Source organism: Camelus bactrianus, chromosome 11, assembly GCF_048773025.1.
Source record: "Camelus bactrianus isolate YW-2024 breed Bactrian camel chromosome 11, ASM4877302v1, whole genome shotgun sequence".
NCBI classification, from domain to species: domain Eukaryota; kingdom Metazoa; phylum Chordata; class Mammalia; order Artiodactyla; family Camelidae; genus Camelus; species Camelus bactrianus.
This window is the reverse complement of record NC_133549.1, coordinates 46002714-46024554: the sequence shown is the minus strand read 5'-3', so window position 1 is coordinate 46024554 and position 21841 is coordinate 46002714. Positions and strand designations below refer to the sequence as shown.

Here is a 21841-nt window from a genome sequence, read left to right as displayed (position 1 = left end):
AAAGAGCCTACTAGTCTCCTGTTCCTGCCTCCTTTTTAGAGTATTTTTTAAACTTAAGACTCTTCTTGATGGCTGCGTCCAGTTTGGTTTTTCTTTTCCTTTTTTTTTTTTTTTTTTTTGGTGGGGGGATGAAGGTAATTAGGTTGGTTTGTTTGTTTATTTTAATGGAGGTACTGGGGATTGAACCCAGGACCTTGTCCATGCTAAGCAGGCACTCTACCACTGAGCTACACCCACCCTAACCCAGTTTGTTTTTAAAGATCTTTTGAAATAGAGGTTTCCTAACACCTCTTAGTAGCAGTGTTGCTAATCTGTTGTTCTTGGAGTTAAAAAGTAGGATCTTGAGGGAAAAAAAAAGGAAGAAAGAAAGTAAAGAAAAGAGAAGAACTGAAAAATAGAAACCAAAAATGCAAAATAAAAAACAAAAAAAATTTTTAAACAAAAAGATTTTTTAAAAAACGTTTTAAAAAAATAGGATTCTCCAAACACTTGGCAAGTTAATGCCATTTTAACTTCTTCTCATCCCTTTGAGTTTGAAATGGAGAATAATGGTCAGTGCTCTAAGAGCAGATAACACAAAGGAAACAAGTCTGTGAATTACATGAACAGAGAAAGTATTGGTGCTTCACTATCCATGAGACTTTCTCACAGACGAAAACTCCAGAGTAAAAGCTCCCTGTTAGTACGCATGCTCACTGTGTACCAGGCACTGTGCTCAGTTTTTGCTCCGTATTATCTTCCTTAATCTTTGAAACAATCCTAAGAAGTGGGTACCTTTATGATCCCTGTTTCTCAGATGAGCAAAGCAGGACACAAAGCAATTAATTTGCTCAAGGCCACAGAATGACTTAAACTTCCAGTTTAGAGGATAAAACATTTTGGTTCCACGTAGATAGATGTTGGTGAGGTGGAGGGAGCTACAGAAGATGTAGAAAGAGTAGATGAGGAACGTTTCCTAGAAGCTCATTCAAAACCCACAGTCTTCTTTGAACAGTCAAGCAGCCTTCTCCTTCCTCACGTGAAGTGAATCAGATTATAACCAACCATGCTGACCCATCACCCACAGCAGCCAAGGTCAAACCACAGCTTTAGCTCTGGGAGCAGGTAGCTCCCTGGCATTGGCGCCGTCGGAGCCCATTTGTGGCTGACTTTGCAGACATACGGTTAGAAACATCAGTCATATTTTTTTTGCCCTAGTTATATTTTGCTTCTTTCAGTTGAAATTGAATAAGCTAATGCAGGTGAAGTACCATACTTAGCATGGTGCCTGGAGCACAGAAAGCATTCCACAGACATTAACTATCATTAAGTGTTTTTGATAAGTTATGAAAACAGCATGACTTGGACTCACAAGTGGAAATAATAGTGAAATATTTGCAAAGCTGTAAAAATTTCTTTTCAATCTGTCCCAAGTGGCTTGTGGGTTTATATCTCTGGCCCTGTCTCTAGCCCTGTGTCCACTGGCGCCCTTGGTTGATATGATACCGAAATATTTTAAGTGAACTGAAATAGCCAGCAAAATGGTTTTCTCAAGGAAATGGAAATGAGCTTGGCTTTGGATGTGTCCTTTCTCCTGAAGTATTGAGGCTGGTACAGACACCCTGGCTCCACTGATGGCAGAGGGAGCCACAGCTGAAGGGGACATGGGGATGGCCCCTCCTCAGACCTCCCTGCAGTCCAGAAGCATTCACTGAGGCTGCAGCTTGGCTTCCACTCCCCTCTGAAGGCTCTGCCTCTCCCAGATGGAGCCGGCAGTGCATGTTCCAGCTGCCCCTCTCAGGAGAGGCAGGTGGCTGTGAGGTGTGGTTCATCCTCAAGTTTCTCTACAGTCTTCCAGCCCAGGAGGGAGTGCTGCCATATAACCTCTCCTGATTCAGTACAGCAGGCAATGATTTACACACCTCCCACAATGGACAAAGCCCAAGATCCATGCAGTTTCAGTCTGTTTATCTGTAAAATGGTTTTCGTTTCTGCAAACTGGAGGTAGAGCCTGGTTGATACTTTGCACACAGTAGATGCTCAATAAGTGCACATTGCACTGAGCTGAAACAGATTTTCTCCATCAGCCCCACTGCATTGTGAACCTGTGGTTCTTGATTTTTGGTCCAGATCCCTTCTGCATAGTTCTTTGTGAATTTCAAGTCCAAACAGAAGGATAAGAGTCAACACTGGAATCACTGTTTTTTAATTTTTGAGAAGAATTCCTAGATAGGGAGTTCTTGATCTTCCATGAAACATCCCAACTGAATAACAAGAACCCCGTCCCAGTGTTCTTCCAGCCTCCAGATACGTTCCATGGATCATCTACCTTGTACTTCCTGAATTGCAGGGGACCCTGATGCCCCAAAGGGGTGTCCATGGACTTAGGGTCATCTCTTCCCAGGATTTCTAATGGTTCCATCAACTCCGAGAAGATCTGCATTGATCTGGAACCAGGAGTATCCCAGGTCTACCCTCAAACTAACTCGTGAGTTTGGAAACTGACTTGAGCCTGAAATGCAGACAACAGCCCCTCAAAGTTCTTCCCAGTTGGAGCAGAATGATTCCTGCCTGATGTCCCAGGACCTACAAATATGTCAAAAGGCAGCCCCAGTCAAAAGAAAAGCTTCTATTAATATTTATTATGCTTTCCTGAATGATTATCACACTCATTCCAATGACTTTTTTAGCCCCCAAATATAGGGATAATGAATATGAGAATGGTGTCCACTTAAAACAGATTTTTAATGAATAGACTCCCATAAAGGTAAGGGTGTGCTTGATCTGCCATCTCATGTGTTGACTGAGGGGGTGATGGGGTTTCACAGATTTATGCACCTTCTTTCACTTGATTAAAACAGAGGTTTTAAAACTGCAGCCCTCCAGGAAGTCCTGGCACCACCCCTAGGGGACAGTAGGCAGGCTAGATTTAAGGTCCCACCTTTATTCCAAACTGAGTAGTTCCACATGGCTCTGTTTTACATATTAAATCACCAAATGAGATTTTAGTTAAGAAAAAAAGTACTCTTGAAAAGCTACAAAGATAGACACAGTACTAATGAAATCAGACTTCCAACCCAAATGAGTGTTGACATTGGAATCATAATTTAATAGCTCCTGTTTATCGAGCACCATGACTCTCCTGTGAGACATACATTATATGGCTTGGTAGTTGAGATTGGGAACTGTGGGTCAGGCTGTCTGGGTTCGAACCCTAACATTCACCTCTCATCAGCTGTGTGCCTTGGGTTTTTTCACTTCTTGTGCCTCAAGTTTCCTCATCTATAAAAATGAAAATAGTAAAAGAATCTAGCTCATGGGTTACAGAGGCAGCAATACACACAAGTTCTTAGAATGGGGCCTGGTACGTAGTAAGAGTGCAGTGAGTGTGAGCTGCTGTCATGTTGTTAGTAACGTACTGTAGATCCATTCCTCACTACCAGCTCTGCGTGAGCTAGTTTGTGTCACTCTGCACCATCCTCGCCATGTCTGTGTTCCTCTGTCACAGAGTAACCTGGGAAGAGAGTTTTCTCCCACTGTAGGCAAGACAGCTGGCCTCAGTGAATCCACACTGGGGCTTGAGGGAGCCTGAGAGGTGGGGTCCAGTGCACTCATCTGATAGATAAGGTGACTGAAGCCCAAGGAGCTCTGATACGCATCTAAGACATCTTACCCCAGGAATTCCTGCACATCGTCCTGGCCAACCCCACCTATGGGGAAAAATTTTACACATGAGATGAGTAGAGGCCAATTTCTCTCTGCTCCATGGTGCTCACTTACCACACTTTTCCTTGATGTTAGTCCATGGAGCAAAGTTCATTCTGCACATGGAAGGAATCTATCAGGGGGAACATTTGTCAGGTGTATCTCGTAAACTTTGCTCATTTGGAATGCAGTGTTTCTACAGACTTGTGCCATCAGATGAGCATTTGAGTGTATAAGAGCCCCAAAACAGTGAAGGAATCCAATCATTCATCAAAGGACTATGCCAAATAAAATTTGGCCACAGAAGACTGGAAGCCGTGGTGAGGGTTACCAGAGCTGTGATTGAGGGGATTGTGGACATGATGTGAATCACATGTGATAATGATTTTTTTTTTAATTTAACAACAATTTAAAAACAGGTAGAAGTGCTATAATTTATGAGTTGAAATTGAGATTTCAAGGAAAAGATGTATTTCTCTGGCTCTTCTTCTAGTCTTTCTTGGACTGTTGAAGATTTTGTCTCATGTTTGAAAAAGCAAGAATTGGTCATACAATTGTCTGCATGGTTTGGTGTTTGGGGATAAGAAAATGCCATCATGCCTTTCTAAAATTCAGTGGAAAGTGAGGTATTCCAAAGATTATTTTTTGGAAGAATGTTACAAATTTTTATTTGCAAAAGAAGTTTTTCAGCAGCTTCTGGGATGGAGCGGGAACACGGGGCATATCCCTTAGCCAGTGAGCTCCATGAAGATGGGGATTTTGTGTCTTGTTTCCTGCTGTATCTCTGGTGCCTAATACGACCTGGCACATAGTAGGCACTCAATCTGGGGATTAATGAATGGTTCTCTCTTCTTCCTGCTTAAGCTTAGGGAAAATCCATACAAAGTTCTTTTGAACTTTAAAGTCATTGTATAAGATGACACTTAAAGGACAAAGTAACAAGTGATGTGCACTGTTTTGCAGATCTCCCTTTGCATTTAAGTGCCGCCATGTTTGAGGCCAATGGAGGCTGTGGTTATGTTCTGAAACCCCCAGTTCTATGGGACAAGAACTGTCCCATGTACCAGAAGTTTTCTCCTTTGGAAAGAGACCTGGACAACATGGAACCTGCCATCTATTCTCTAACTGTAAGTCTGGCCCCTTTCATCAGAACAGAATATAGAAAGGGGTTTTAGCCCTTCTGAATATGAACTGGTTTTGAATTCAAGGCAATACAAAGCTCTCACTTCACAGTTTTGTTCATGCAGGTTTAATTCCCAGTAGAATTTCTTTCCATCTCAGACAGCAGTGGCTGGGGTCTAGGTGTGCAGTCACCAGGCGCTGTCTTTGCCAGAGCCCAGTAGGTGGAGTTAAGAGCTCCCTGCTTCCACTTCCAAACTGATGATGGTAATTCTGCCTGAGCCCTCAGAATCATAGCTTCAGAGTGACCCATAAAATCTGAGCTCCTTGTTAGAGCAGGTCATCCCAAACTCATCCCAAGCTCTTATAAAAGGTAAAACAGGCCTCAATCTACAAATCAGTTCAATATCTTTCCTCCTTACAGTTGAACCTTTACCATTCCTGGCCCTTCCTTATTCTTTTTTTGCTTAATTAACTAATTGTCAAAACTCGACAGACTGCCCTTACCATCAGAGTCCTGGTAGCTCATGTACTGTATTTCCCAGTTCTCTCACTCCCTCTTGGCTGAAATAAAAACCACTGAATGGGTGATATGAAAGATGAAGAAGGATGAAGTTATCTTTCTGTTCATCTTTAGATCACATCTGTTTCCCTCCGAAGGAGGAATGCCAAGCAGCCTCTGCTTACGACTCCTCCAAGCTCTGGGAGAGCCCCACTCACTGATTTTTCTACCACCAAACTGCCTTTTCTGTTTCCCTGAGACAGTAGAGTAGTAGCTCTTTTTCTGTCTGACCATTTTTGCTAGTCTTGAGTATAGCTTCATGTTTACAGAGGGCTGTGAATTAATTTTTAACAATATGCCCTGTGACTTGCTCCAAAACTAAACTACTCAAGAAAAAGGTTTTGAAGTTATAAAATACACACCTGAAATGCTTTGAACAGAATGTTAGTAACACATTTGTGGTTGCATATGTAAAGTCTTCTTTTTTCTTTCTTCTTCTTTTCTTAAGATGAAACTTAGGTTCATCTTAACTGCGTGCTTTTTGAAGATACTTGAGCATTTTGACAGTTGAACAGTCACGGTTAGGTGGATGCTGTTGACAGAAGAGGCTTTCACATGATTCCCGTCACGCAGTTACTCTATTGGGATAACTTCCTTTTTTTTTTTTTAAGCAGCTTTATGAATTGTTTACCTGGTCCATTCCACAGGGTTCTTTGTCTTTATGGAGGGAAGCACTGAGGCTGAGAGGTGACCTCTTTTCGTTTACACCTTTGGTGACTTTGCCCTTTTCTTCCCTCTTAGATTGTCTCTGGGCAGAACGTGTGCCCAAGTAACAGCATGGGAAGCCCGTGTATAGAGGTTGACATCCTGGGCATGGCCCTGGACAGCTGCCACTTCCGCACGAAGCCCATCCACCGCAATACCCTGAACCCCATGTGGAACGAACAGTTTCTCTTCCGGGTTCACTTTGAAGACCTCGTATTTCTTCGTTTTGCCGTCGTGGAGAACAACAGCTCGGCGGTAACTGCTCAGAGAATCCTCCCACTCAAGGCTCTAAAGCGAGGTAGAGTCAAATTGTCAAAAGCTCACAATCACTGTAGCTGAGTAGACGGATGCCCCGGAATTCATTATACGCTTCTCTCTACTTCTGTGTATGTTTGAAATTTTTATGTTAAAAAGTTAACGTAGGAGGCAAAGGGAAATAATACAGCTGAACACCGTTGGAGCACTTCTTGAAGGACATTTTTCTTTTATGTTGTTCTAAAATCTGAGCTTATGAAGGGCAGCCTCTCCCACCACTGCTGACGTGGGGAGTGGTGTTCCCACACATCCCTCCCCAGATAGCACCCACTGCACCCCTAGCGTGTTTAAAACAGGAATTGACGTAAGGTGAGGAACTGAGAGGAGCGGGGGTTGGGGTGTGCTGGTGGCATCAGTGGGCCGAGGTTGGAGTTGGTGCCTGGTGGGAGCCCAGGTCGAAAGCCAGGGATGTGTTCAGGTTCAGAGCAGGGAAGGTGCTTCCCTGAATTCTGAGCAAAGGTCAGAGCTGTTGGTTTGCTGTGCATTGGCTTTGCCGCGGCCCTCAGGGAACATCAGCTTGTCTCGCCTGTCCAGACGATCTGTGTGCTGCTTCTCAAACGTGGATGTGCATCCGAGTCACCTGGGGCTCTTGATAATAAAGTGCAGATCCCAGTGCAGTGGGTCTGGGGCTTGAGATTCTGCCTTTCTAATAAGCTCCAAGGATGCTGACCCTGCTTTGAGTACCAAGGCCTACTTTGAGTACCAAGGTTCTAGTGCGAACTTCCTTCTGCAGCCACACTCAACGTGTCAGCTCCACCAACATGTTACAGTCTCTTACTTTTTGTTCTTTTCCCTTTTCTCTTCTCCATTGTGTCAGTACCTATGGTCACTGTTAGTCAGCTCGGGCTGCATAACAAAATACCACAGACTGGGTGGCTTACACAACAGAGGTTTACTTTGTCACAGTTTTGGAAGCTAGAAGCCCAAGATCCAGGTATCAGCAGGTTTGCTTTCTTCTGAGGCCTCACTCCTAGGCTTGCAGACAGCCACCTCCTCCCTGTGTCCTCACAGGGTCATCCCCTGATCTGTGTGCATAGCATCTGCTGTTTCTCTGTGTCTGTGTTCCAGCCTCCTCCTCTTACAAGGACACCAGTCATATTGGATTAGGACCCACTCTGATGACTCATTTTAACCCCATCACCTCTTTAAAGACTCTGTCTCTAGAGGTGGTCACATTCTGAGGTGCTAGGAGTTAGGGCTTCAACATACAGATTTTAGGAGGACACTATTCAGTCATAACAATTATTACAGAAATATGACAAAGTACAGAGAAGCAAAAACAATTGTTTTGAATTATCCATTCTTCCATCACTTCAAAAGAGTTACTTTGGATATATATCTTTTGCAGACTTAATTTTTCTACCCATGTATATACATATTAGCATATAGTATATATTTTTAACGAGTAAGATTCCTATTAATCTTAGTGTTTTGCAACTTACTGATTTTCACTTACTAATGTATGTAGTGAACAACTTTTCAGGTTGATACGTCTTCATCACCACTTTCAAGGGCTGCATATTACTCCATTTTATACTTGCACTAATACTCAAACCATAACTTACTTAACCAGCCCCCACCCCCATTGTTTAATACTTTGTTTAAATACTTTATTATCACTAAAGTTATTCTAAGATGGAATGTTTGTAAAACAGTGACTTGTAGATGACTTTACACAAAGGTGATCAGGTTTTCCTACTATATTTGGTTTGAGTTTTAAATTTTCAGTTTGAATCTGAGTTAGAAACAGTACTTGGACAAGTTAACTACCACTAGGTGGCCCAAGACTGTCCCCCAGGGCAGCACTCTCCCGTGGTTGCCACCCCTGCCCATCTTAAGGTCTTATTTTACTGACCTCCGTGAGGGATCTCTGCAGAGCTCTGCAGTGCATGGCTAATAAGCTTTTCCCAATTCTGCATTATTCCAGGATACCGACATCTTCAGCTGCGAAACCTCCACAATGAAGTCTTGGAAATCTCTAGTTTATTCATAAACAGCAGGAGGATGGAAGAAAATTCCTCTGGCAGCACTATGCCGGCCTCTTTGGTAATTAAGCTCTGTTTCACTCAGCACTTTTGCGGGGAATTGCTGCACTGGAGGCAGGCTCTCTTGTGGTCCAGCTAAAGTCATCGATTAGGTAGCTATGGAAATAGTGACAATAGTGTCTGACACTGGGCGCTTGCTAAGCACTTTACACCTATAATAACTCACTTAATTCTCTCAGTAACTTCATGAAATAGCTGTTAGTGTCATCTCCATTTTACAGAGGAAGGTAAGGGCTAAGGACGCCTGGTCACACAGCTATAAACCCAAGATCATCTAGCACCAAAGCCGTGCTCTGCACAAGTACTTACTACAGTGCCTGCCAGGGAGGAGAGCCAAAAATAATAACGTGGGGAAAAGGCAAATGATCCAAAGCCTGCTCGAAAGCATCTTGATGCTTCTAGAAAATTCAAGTTGAACCAGGAAAATCCTTTGCTTCTTCAGCAGTCCGTGGGCAGATGTCACAGGCAAGCAGGGTCGGGTTGAGCAGCCAGGTGCTGCTGGTGGCATGTAACTGCAAGCGTAGCAGCCCCCTGGCACCTGGGGAGACTCAGTACCCGCATTTTGGGAATGGGAGAGGGAAAGGGCCACCATTGCAGAATCTGTGTTTTAGTAAATATCCCAGGTAAGGTCCATCGCATTGAAGTTAGAGCCATTGGACCAGTGCTCACCCCAGTAACACAGGGTTGTTTACTTAAACAAGTAACACTGCTTTAATTAACTGGCTAATTCCTTTCTGCTTGCTCTTTAAAAATTAGTTTAAAAGAGTGTCCACCAATTGCCTCTTTACGTGTTTAATACTCTGTTCATTGTTGCTTTAATTTTACTTCAATGTGGTCCTAACAACCTTTGGAAAGGCGCCTTCTGTGCTCACAGTGGTGCTGGCTTGGCCCCTGCCACCTCTGAATAGCCCAGCTTTTCTCCTCTGCTTCTGTCTCCCTGACCTGGTCAGTTTCTTCTCTCTGTCCCTCACCTTGTTTTCTTAGGTTTTTCTCCTTTTCCCTTCAATGTGTGGCCAAGGTTGAAGATAGCACTTTGGCCAAAGTGGAGGTGTTGCCTCTGCCCCTGCCTCTGCGGAGGACTGGGAAGCAGGGACGGGGCTGCCTGGTACCTGAGAGCAAGAATCAGATACTTTCAGAAGGCCTGGCAAGGCTTCAAGCGTGCTTCTGAGTTGGTTGCCCTCAGTACCTTTTAGAGCGAAAGAGTCCACACATGCTGTGAATGAACCCTTCTTCCTTACCACACTCCTGACACCAAATGTGTGGTGTCTTTTCAAGACACTACTTCTCCAGCTCTCTGATGCAGGCTGGGTGTCCTACCTTTCAGTTTGGTGCTGACACTATCTACCTCACATGAGCATCAGATCCCACCAGTTAAGGGCTCAGTCCCATAGGACTGTCCCCACTTCAGATGCCAATTATAAGTTTCAGGTTGTCACTGGTACTTCTGAGTGACCTGCTGTAAATTCAGGAGGTTGCCACTAAGCCCCTCCTCGGGTTCAGAAATTTGCTAGAATGACTCACAGAATGACTCTCGGATGACTCGGGAAAGTATTTTACTTACTATTACCAGTTTGTTATAAAGGCCACAACTCAGGAACAGCCAGTGGAAGAGATGCATAGGGCGAGGTAGGGGAAAGGGGGCCCTGAACCTCCATGCCCTCTCTGGGTGCACCAGCCTCCCAGCATCTCCATGTGTTCACCAACTTAGAAGCTCTCAGAATCCCATCTTTTAGGGGGTTTTATGGAGGTTTCCTTGCATAAGCATGATGGAGTGAATCAATGACCACTGGTGATTAACTCAGTCCCCAGCTCCTTTCCCCTCCCCTGAAGTAAGGAGGTGGGGCTGAAAGTTCCACCCGCCTAACCATGCCTTGGTCTTCCTGGTGACCACCTCCCATCCTGAAGCCATCTAGGGGCCTCCAGCAGTAAGTCCTCTTATTAGCGTTCAGAGAATACTCATCACTCCAGGGACTCCAAGAATTTTAGGAGGTGTGTGTGCCAGGAACTGTGAGCAAAGACCAAATATTTATTTTTTTGTTGTATCGCACCATGCCATCCCTGGTATAGCCCAGGCAGCAGTGTATATACTAGGTAAATATGTGTTCTTGGACCTTGGAAGTCATCGCCCTCCATTACTCAAGGCAGTAACTGAAGGTCATCCTAGATGTCTCCCCCTCTCTCACTGTCCCATTTGAGACTTGATAAGTCTGTCTCCTTAGTATCTGTTCATCTCTATTCACCCCTTCCACCTTGGCCCTCATTTGTTCTCACTTGGCTTGTGGTCCTGGGTTGCTAACTGGTCTCTTCCTCGGAGCTTGTCCCCCTCTGTATCACCCTCTAGACAGATCTATCTAAAACCCAAATCTGACCATGGATGTCACTCTTCTGTTAAAAACCCCTCCTTGGCTCTCCATTGCTTTCAGGACAGTTTCTGTGTGGACGGGGCAGAGACTCCGGGAAAGTAGAGTGCTTGCGGGTCATTTAAAGGGGCATCTGGTACCCTGCTCTCAGCTCCAGCTGCTCCAATTAGTGTCACCAGATCTTTTGGTTTTCAAGAGAATCAGAACATCTGGATCTGCATAAATATTGGCAACTGCTTCAATTTTTTAAAAGTGCAATGCAGGCTGAGCCATACAATTAAAATGTGTACATTTTATGGTATGGCAGATCCTATCTTAATAAAAATGATTAAATAATAAAAAGACACTGTACAAGTGTAACAGCCAACCTTGCTTCCCCCACACCAAGTAAAGACAAAGTGTATGCTAAACAAAACACAGGCAGCTTTTTCCCCTCCTACAGGTCACAAAACTCATTGAGGTTCCCAGAATGCCCTTAGGCTTTAGGACGCCTCTAACTCTCTGCACACAGACTACACCAATATTTGGGATGTTCTTGTCCCATTCTTTATCTGCTAAGTCACACTGGGCCTTCAAGATTTGGTTCAGATGATACCATTTTCAAGAGGCCCTCTGATTTCCTCCAAATGTGTGTTCCCAAGGAACTTAACATGCTTCTTACAATTGTCCACTTTCTCTTCTAGCTTTTCTGTTCAACTAGGAGCCCTTGAGCCCAGTAATAAGGTCCCATTTTTCCCTGAATCCCCAGGGCCAGGCGTCATGTCTGATTTCACTGTCAGCCCTCCATAAATGATTTTGTATTTTAAATGAAAGAATGTATTTTAATATACAAAATGCTCAAAGAGTTGCAAGTTATACACCTCCCCAACTTTTCCTAACAAATACTTTTTGTATTATAATTTTGTGTGCGTCTAGACAGTGAGCTCCCTAAGGCCAGAATAGTTTATTTATCCTCTTATTCAAAATTCTAGCCCAGTGTCCTGAAGAGAGATGGAACTCAGTAGACACTGTTGAATGTCAGTTCGTACGTTAAGGACTAACACATTTCAGATAACAGCAGTCCCTAATTGTGATAGAAAAAGACACTGTTATTTAACATAAATTAATATTTTGGTGGTATGCTACCAAATATTCTTACTAGACTCTTAAGGAATATGCACCATTGCCTCTTCAACCACAAAAAAGATGCATCACGTTGTAAAAGGATGCTTTTTTGCATTTACGTGTCCCTTTACATACTTCTAAGAATTAGCACTTCTGTATTGAATGTAGCATCAGGACAACATGAGAATGAGAGTGAATGAGAAACTATGTGCTCTTTCTTGACAGATGTTTAACACAGAAGAAAGGAAATGTTTGCAGACTCACAGAGTCACAGTGCACGGGGTCCCAGGTCCAGAGCCCTTTACTGTTTTCTCTATAAATGGAGGCACCAAGGCAAAGCAGCTTCTCCAACAAGTAAGTTCACTGAACTTATGGTTAATAAATAAACTTATGGTTTTCTATTGAGGAGAATCCCTATGAACAGGTTAACACTTGGCTCAACATTTTACAATTGACTTCAACAGCATCAGAGAGAGCTGCTTAAGTGTCAGTTTCATAGATTATCAAACAAGCTACTACCAAGGGATTTTTGGTTTTCTGAATCAGTCAGGTCATGAACTTCAGGGTCTACCCTCACAAAGCCCTGTTGGGGTTTTGGAGACGTTATAAAATGTGAAGGTCTAAAGAAATATTTCCATGGACCAGTCATAAAAAGCAGCACATTACTCTGTCACCCTGCGTAAGTAGTCACTTGGCCATAAAGCAAGACTTGGGAGGGAGGGACACTGGCTCTCTCATGGCGGTGACAGTGTGCTCCTGGAAGCTTCATGCCCTGAATCATCCCTGTGGCGGTAGCCGCCCATACAACACATAGCGCAGTGTCGATTACAGACCAAGGGCTAGGGTGAAGGGAGTAGAGTCTTCCCGAGAATCTTCTGCCCCCACCATCCCTAGTTCATTCTGCTTCTCTGAGGTGGGTGAGACGCAGTGCTCATTCTGGCCATTGCATCATTTGTGGGGCGGGGGCAGGGAGATGCCTGAGGAGAAGGGTATTGGCTTAATCCAAGCCAGATGGTGGCCACCCACTTCAAGTTCAGCCTTTGTCAGTAACCTGTACAATAGTAAAAAATGTGAAAGAATACATCAAGAAGAGTAATTATGACTAGTGTTCACTGAGTTCTCCTAAATGTGCCCGTGCTATGCTTTATAGTCAGTGCCTTAATCACAACACAAAACAAAATTAAGAGGTGGTTACTCTTACAGCTCCTATTGTATAGATGGGGGAACTGAGTTTCCAGAGGGTCAAATATCTTACACAATACTTCACAGCCAGTAAGTATTAAAGGCAAATTGCAGACCCTGACCTGTCTGGCTCCCCAGCCTGGTCTCAACCACTCCGACGGCCAGGGTCAGAGCCAATAAAGAAAACAGGCCTCTAGGCACACTGTCAAGAGTTTATTGAGAGGAGAGTTCCCAGAATCTTAGATCAGATGAGATTAGAAGATGATTGAGTATTTCCAACATGAGAATGGGGTATAATCTTGGTAAAAGCTGGACTAGGTTCTTTGCCCTCAGTCCTGTATTGCAAGATTACAAAGAGGTAGTTCATAGATTGAAAAACCTAAAGTTTTTAATTCAGTAAGAGCTCTCATTCCAACAGTGGGAAAAACAGTTATGCTGTCTGGAGATTATGAATAAATTGTGTCACTGCCCAGAATGAACATAAACAATCCTTTTTGGACATAAGAGAATTCTTAGGTCTTCCAAAGAGATTTCTGCAACACTGCAGGGCAGGTTTCACTTAATTGCACATCAGACCTATCTGAACCCCTTGAAAATAGGCTTGTTTTGAATGACTTTTTGCCCACTCCTCAGAGGTATGCCTGAATTTGCCTGTACTTTTTCTTTAGATTCTGACCATTGATCAAGATACCAAACCTATTGCTACAGACTATTTTTTGATGGAAGAGAAATATTTTATATCTAAAGAAAAAAATGAATGCAGGAAACAACCATTCCAGAGAGCCATTGGTCCAGAAGAAGAGATCATGCAGATTTTAAGCAGCTGGTTCCCCGAAGAGGGATATGTTGGCAGGGTTGTCTTAAAAACCCAGCAGGAAGTAAGTGTGTCCCGGGGCACAGTAACAGCTCGTATGTAACTCCCCACCTCGTCACTGGCCACCTCCCTTAAATTCAGAATTTCTTATAATGGCAACTTGGTTTATATTATTATTCTTAAGTAAATGTGGAGAAGTTATCTTACTCTTCTGCGGGTACCCAGAATGTTATGTCTAGGTTACAGAAATTTGGTCTAAAATTCATCCCTTAGGATACAAAGAAGCAAGAACTCAAAGGATACCTTAAGCATGTTGTCAGCGATGGGTCCAGGCTTTTATCTGTATGTGTGAAGACATCGTTGTGAGGGTCGTAGTGCTGTGTAATAGAAGGCCTGGAGGCATTCCATACTTGGGGGTTGGTTGCCTTCCTGTTAGTGCCTGTTAAAGTTTTAGCAGACACTGGCATAGTTGGTAGATCTGGGCTGTAAGTATTTCTATTTAATTTACTCTGTGGAACTAGTAAGATATATAAGCAGTTGGCCCATATATTAAGTCTCCAAGCTGCTGTTTGTGACCTCTGATCTCACCTGCCTGCTTTTTGTAATTTTCCTGTCTCCTGAGCTTTCGAGATCTTCCTATGGTCGATGTGCTTTCCCCTGACAGCTGCTGGCTTTGAAATCAGACAGGCCTGGCTCTGACGCAAACTAGATGGATGACTTTCAACAGCTCATCTTAATTCTGTAAACCTCTGGGCCCTAATTTGTAAAATTGATAATACAAACTACCTTACTTGACTCAAAAAGATTATCATGAGACTTATGCCAGGCATGTACACAGTATGTAGCAAAATGCTTAGCAAACTGTAAAGGGATATGCAGATGAGGGCTATTGTTATGGTCATAGTCTGTGGCTTCCTATGTGGCAAAAACAACTTAAAAAATCACTAAGCTCTGAGTGAGACTCTAAGGAGCTCTCTTTGAAGTAATTCCCAGTGCATGATCACTGGGATATTTTTTGTGGCAACATAACTTTTTTGGTTTTTGTCTTGCTTATTTGTACCCTTGGACACTGAGATTATAAATTATGTCATGTGAATTACCACCCAACCCCACCCTCCAATCGGTTAAATATTACAATCAATGCAATGACATATTGTGCAGAATCTTTAGGAACTGACATGAAATGATAACCACAATCTTCTAAGGAGAAAAAACAAGTTGTAGAACAGTGTATGTACTAGAGTACGATCTCTTTATGTAATACAAATAGACAATAACTCTTTCTCCCTCACCCGTAGTATAATGAATGGGGTCCAGACACTCCAGTTGTGAAAACTGTAGGGACTACGACTGCAAGATTAATGAAATGATTGGGGTGAGCTTATGCGGCCTGTCCTTTCTGGTCCTCCTGGCTAGTTTGGCGCCACCTGGTGACAATTACCCATTTTGACTTTAATATCAGTGGGGACAACTCAGGGTCCCATGGCTGGTTGGAATTTCCAGGAGATTGACAGTGATTCTTGGATTCCTTTGGTTAGTTAGCACCATTTCAGTTCCCTGATCTGAGAGGGGGCGGGGAGAATGCTGGGGAACAGAGGGCCTTCCTGCTGAACCCTCACTTCCTGAGATGAGGTTGCCTACTGTTTACCTGCCTCACTTCTCCTTCCTCTCCATCCCTCCCCCTTGTAGGAGATAACTTTACGCTACCCTCATTTGAGAATGGGACTGACAAAGAACAAGAGTCACTTGACAATCACATTATATCTCAATTCACGTAATTCCAGGGTTTCACTGTCTGTATTTATTCACATGCACAAAAATACATTTGTATATCCACAGCAGATGTTTAAAAGATTGTTATCACCTAACACTGGGGTTTTTTGTTTTTTTGGGTTTTTTTGGAGAATGAGATGAGAGAGAGAAAAAAAATGTTGAAAACTGGAAGTTTGCCTTTTTATTGATAAATTTTTGTAATGCTTGAAAAATTTTAATGACACATGTCTACAGGTATACCTAACTATATATGTAATACACATAATTATGTGTGTAAAAGTAACTGAAAGCCAATCCACCAAAAGCCATCTAATCTGATGACCAAGTTTCATAATTATTGAGAATTTTGTCAATATTTGTTTCAGTACAACTTACGTCCCATCATTGTTTTAGCCTTTCCATTGTGGGTTTTGTTCATCCAGCCTACTTGAATGTCAATCTTGCATGTTTCACATTTCAGACGTCCAGCATTTCTTAAATGCTCATCTGTGTAGGAATGAGTGGGATTTCTCTTAAGTGTAATTTATTGTGCTCTTATTTGGCTTTTAGTAATTGGTAGAGTGGCATATTGTCTTTTTACAAATGTATCTATAGCTGATTTGGACTCAAAATCCACAGCATATAGGAGCAGGTCTACTGGCTTGTTCTGGACCAGATCTTATCAGTGTGTCAACATCAGCAGAAACTAACAGTATTTCTTCCTGTAAGAAGACATGTATATCCTTTTAGAATAGTTTATGAAATATTAACTAGCATATGGAATATAAAGCTAAGACGTTTTCACATTACCAAGATCCACTCAAATTTTTGCTAGATTTTCTTTTCCTTATTCTCCATCATCTTACCATTTACTCATACATAGAACCTGGAAGAGAAAAGCACTGTTCAGGATGACAAGGAGGTGATCTTGAGCTCAGAGGAGGACAGTTTCTTTGTCCAAGTGCATGACGTGTCTCCAGAGCAACCTCGAACAGTCATCAAAGCACCCCGCGTCAGCACCGCGCAGGACGTCATTCAGCAGGTGACGGCCTCCCCTCCCTCACTTCCATCCTGTCCTTAGTGTGAACTATTGGGACAAATCTGATGTCAGCTCATTTTGTGAACAAAGTTCTAGAACAGTGGGGACCTGAAAAGGGTAAGTGTGCCTCTTGAAGCTGGAAAATACTCATTCCTTCCACAGACACTTGCCTAGTATCTACTGTGAGTCAGGTGCTCTGTGAAGCCTTGATAAAGCTGTAGGAGGTGGCGCTGCAGAGTAGGAATTTCATCATCCCACAGAGGCCTAAGCCAGCACCTCATGACCATGTCTCAGGGATCCTTCCAAGGCCATGCTGGAGGCCTCCTCTGACCTTGCCCCTCCTCCTGGTTATGCTTCTCTGTGTACATGGCTTCAGAGAACTCTGTTTCTTTCTTTAGAAGCCCTGTCATAGTTTTTGTTTATTAAACACTCTTTTGAGAAGTGGTATAGCATAATGGTTACCAGCACAGACTCTAGATCTGCTTGATCTCTGTAAGCTTAATTTTCCTTGTGTGTAAATGGGGAAGGTATACCTAAACCATGGACCATTGTAAAACTAAATGAGGCAATGTGGGAAAGTACACATAAGCTACAGCTGCGTACATGTGAAATGAGAAGTGGGATGACGTGATCTGAAGGATCCCCACCATCTCTAAAAGTCTGTGACATTTTTCCACCTTAAAGTCTCTTTTACAGTGAATGCAAGTGTTGGAGATACTGTGTCTTTATTCAGTTGATCATAACTTATCTTTCAGACTTTATGCAAAGCCAAATATTCCTATAGCATCCTGAGCAACCCCAACCCAAGTGACTATGTGCTTTTGGAAGAGGTGGTGAAAGACACAGCCAACAAGAAGTCTTCTACCCCTAAGTCCTCCCAGCGTGTCCTTTTGGATCAGGAGTGCGTGTTTCAAGCCCAAAACAAGTGGAAAGGGGCAGGAAAATTCATCCTTAAGCTAAAGGAACAGGTGCAGGTAAAGTTCAAAGTTACTTTGCTATCTTCACAAATTATTCGATATTCATAACTACACTGTAATCAAATTCAGGAGCTAGTGATATCTAGGAGAAAGTTCCTGAGTCAAGGCAGTTGGCAAGGACCTACTGTATAGCACAGGGAACTATATTCAATTTCTTTTAATAGCATATAATGGAAGGAGAGTGCCAAGATGGCAGAGTAGTGGGACTCACAGCTCGCCGCCTCCCACAAATACATCAAGAATTACATCTGCAGACCCACAGAATCGCACAGAACACCTACTGAACTTTGGCAGAGTGTCTCTCACTTTGAAATATAGGAGGATTCCTCACAAAAACCAGTAGGAGAAAAAAAGAAAGAAAAAGGAAATCAGTGCAGCGCCGGTCCATGGGGAAGGAATGGCAAAGTAAGAAAGGCACCCTCACACTGGGATGCCCCTCTCCAGCCAGAAGGTCAGTGGGGACAGAAGCCAAGCTTCCGAGGCTTGGAGGGGAAAGTGGCAGCTGCTTGGCAGGCAGAACTAAGAGAAACTGGCATGGAGCATCCCTGAGATCCCCCAGCCTTAGACGCGAGCCAGCAGGGACAAGCCGGGACTGGCTGCTGGGGATTGGTGAGGAGCCAGGGTAGAGGGCTATGGCCTGCTGCACAGAGACAGCCTTAGAGGGCACTGGAAGGCAGTGTGAGCTGTGGCTGGGAATATGTGTGAAATAGAGCAGCCTGGGACCCCCATAAAAAAGCACTGCTGCTGGTGCGAGGGGAGGGGAGGGGCACAGTGCAGCCAAGCCATAGCCACTGTCTCTGCTTGACTCCATTGGTGTGTTCTCACAAGAATAGAGGTGGGGCTTTGTCATAGCCATCACATTGCTGCTGCGAGGCTCCAGGGCAGAGGCAGGGCTGAAAGCTGAATCCATACCCAGGGGCCCTGCAGCTTCAGAGGCGGGAGCCCCACTGGTGCCTTTGGACGTGTGCCTCTGTGACGAACAGGCAGTAAGCAGAGTTCTGGCCCACGGTGGGTACAGATATGGCACTTATAACAGGCCAGCATACTGTACTGTACATGGAGGCAGGGCTGGGGTCTACGCTTAACCCTGTGGTGCGCCACGGATTCAGGTCTATGACTGCATGCTCACTACGGCTGGTCCTTGCACCTGACATTGGCAGATCTGCACTGGTGGTGCTGCAGGTACAGAACCTGGTTGACACCAGGGCAGATGGTTGACATTTCTGTGGCTACATTAGGGACAAGGACAGCATCAACAAAGAGTACCTTGTAAGCCCACATAACAAGTGACAGACAATACGACAGAGGGCACTGCCTGGTGGACTTCTCCTGTGGAGGTATAAGTAGCAGCTCTTCTTCCCAGCTGAAGTGCTCCAACCCTGCCTACAACACACCATAGCTCAGAAACAGATCTGGAAGCCTCTATTCCAGCCACAGGGGAGCAGACCCAGCCAGCCCATCAGGACTGTGACAACCACAGAACAAAAAAGGAGGGCCCATTCAACAACAACAATCAGGGCAGGCTCTGATCACCACAGCACTAACCACACCCCCAATCAAAGGGAACACATGGAAAAAAGACTGTCAATACAAAGAACAGCCCTCACAAAAAAACTATTAAATAGGCACAGTCTACACAAGGATGCTCCCACTTTAAATTAAAAAAAAAAAAAAAAAAAAAAGCAGCCTTTCAAGACCACAGTAGATAACTGATACTCCTAAATCCATAAAGCCAGAGAAATATAAGTAAAATGAAGCAGAGGAACCACTCCCAATTACAAGAACAAGAAAAGTCCCCTGAAAGAATGAGTAAGATAGACCTGAACAGTCTAGACCATGACTTCAAAAAGGGGGTGATAAAAGCACTGAGAGAAATAAGAGACTATGACAGAGATGCAGAATACCATAAAAAGGAAATAGAAACTACAAAGAGGAGCCAATTAAAAATACAACAATGGATGAGGTAAGAGCTGAGACAAAGGCAGTCAAAAGCAGACTAGATAATGCAGAGGAACAAATAAGTGACTTAGAAGATAGGGTAACAGAAATCACCCAATCAGAACAGCAGATAGAAAAGCAAGTAAAAACCAATGAAAGCAGTATAAGGGGCAACGAACACCACAGAAATACAAAAAATCCTAAGAGAATACTATGAACAACTATATGGCAATAAATTGAACAACCTAGAAGAAATGGACAAGTTTCTAGAAACATATAGTCCACCAAAACTGAACCAAGAAGAAATAAATCATTTGAATAGACCTATCACTAGAAGTAAAATAGAATCAACAATAAAAAGCCTCCCTGCAAACAAGGTCTAGGCTTCACTGGGGAATTCTATCAAACAAAGAGCTCATACTGATCCTTCCCAAACTCTTCCAAAAGGTTGAAGAGGAGGGAATACTCCCAAACTCATTCTATGAAGTCACCATCACCCTGACACCAAAGCAAGACAGAGACACTACTAATAAGGAAAACGATAGGCCAATATCATTGATGAACATAGATGCAAAAATCCTCAACAAAACATTAGCAAACAGAATCCAACGCATAAAAAAGATTATACACCATGATCAAGTTGGGTTCATCCCAGGGACACAAGGTTGTTTTAATATACATAAATCAATCAACATGATACACCACATCAACAAGAGAAAGGACAAAATCACATGATCATCTGAATACATGCAGAAAAAATATTTGATAAAATTCATTTATGATAAAAACTCTAACCAAAGTGGGTATAGAGGGAACATATCTCAGCATAAGAGGAAGGGTATAGCTCAGTGGTAGAGGGCATGCTTAGTATGCACAAGGTCCTGGGTTCAATCCCTTTTAAAATTGCATCCAAAAAAGTAAAATACTTAGGAATAAATCTGACCAAGGAAGTCAAAACTTAAACACAGCACTACAAAACATTGGCTAACAAAATTAAAGATGACTTAAAGAAATGGAAAGGCATCACATGTTCTTGGATTGTAAGAATTAATATTGTTAAAATGGCCATACTACCTAAGGCAATCTAAGGTTTAATGCAGTCTCTGTCAAATTACCCAGGACATTTTCCACAGAACTAGAACAAATCATAATAAAATTTATGTGGAATCACAAAAGACCCAGAATTGCCAAAGCAATATTGAAGAAAAAGAATGAACCTGGAGGAATAACCCTCCCAGACTTCAGACAATACTACAAAGCTACCGTAATCAAAACAGCATGGGCTGGTACAAAAACAGACATATGGGTCCATGGAACAGAATAGAGAGCCCAGAAATAAACCCACAGAGTTTTGTTCAATTAATCTTCAACAGAGGAGGCAAGAATATACAGTGGAGTAAAGACAGTCTCTTCAGCAAATGGTGTTGGGAAAACTGGACAGCAGTATGGAAATCACTGAACTTAGAACATTCCCTCACACCATACACAAAAATAAACTCAAAATGGCTTAAAGACTTAAACATAAAAGACACTATAAACCTCTTAGAAGAAAACATAGGCAAAACATTATCTGACATAAACCTTAGCAATGTTCTCCTAGGGCAGTCTACCCAGGCAATAGAAATAAAAGCAAAAATAAACTAATGAGACCTAACTAAACCCATAAGCTTTTGCACAGCAAAGGAAACCATAAGCAAAACAAAAAGACATCCTATGGATTGGGAGAAAGTATTTGCAAAAGATGAGACTGACAGGGCCTTAATTTCCAGAATATATAAACAGCTCATACAACTTAATAATGAAAAAAGAAACAACCCAATCCAAAAATGGGCAGAAGACCTAAACAAGCAATTCTCCAATGAAGACATCCAAATGGCCAGTAGGCACATGAAAAAAATCTCAATATGACTAATTATCAGAGAATGCAAATCAAAACTACAATGAGGTATCACCTCACACCAGTCAGAATGGCCATCATTCAAATAACTCACAGAGAAAAAAATGTGACAATGAGTGTGTATATGTCCATGAATAACTGAAAAATTGTGCTGAACACTGGAATTTGACACAACATTGTAAAATGATTATAAATCAATAAAAAATGTTAAAAAAAAAAGTTCACAAACAATAAATGCTGGAAAGGGTGCAGAGAAAAGGGAACCCTCCTACACTGTTGGTGGGAATGTAATTTGGCATAGCCATTATGGAAAACAGTAAAGTGATTCCTCAAAAAGCTAAAAATAGA

General features: G+C 42.8%; 1 protein-coding gene across 1 annotated transcript in view; it reads left to right on the top strand.

Annotated features, from left to right (window-relative positions):
- PLCE1 (phospholipase C epsilon 1) overlaps positions 1-21841 on the top strand; it is a 212029-nt gene that overhangs the window by 185588 nt on the left and 4600 nt on the right. The window contains 7 exon segments of the mRNA XM_045507381.2: positions 4648-4811; positions 6107-6368; positions 8313-8431; positions 12120-12248; positions 13745-13954; positions 16526-16684; positions 17437-17655. Coding sequence (XP_045363337.2) covers positions 4648-4811; positions 6107-6368; positions 8313-8431; positions 12120-12248; positions 13745-13954; positions 16526-16684; positions 17437-17655 — 1262 coding nt within the window.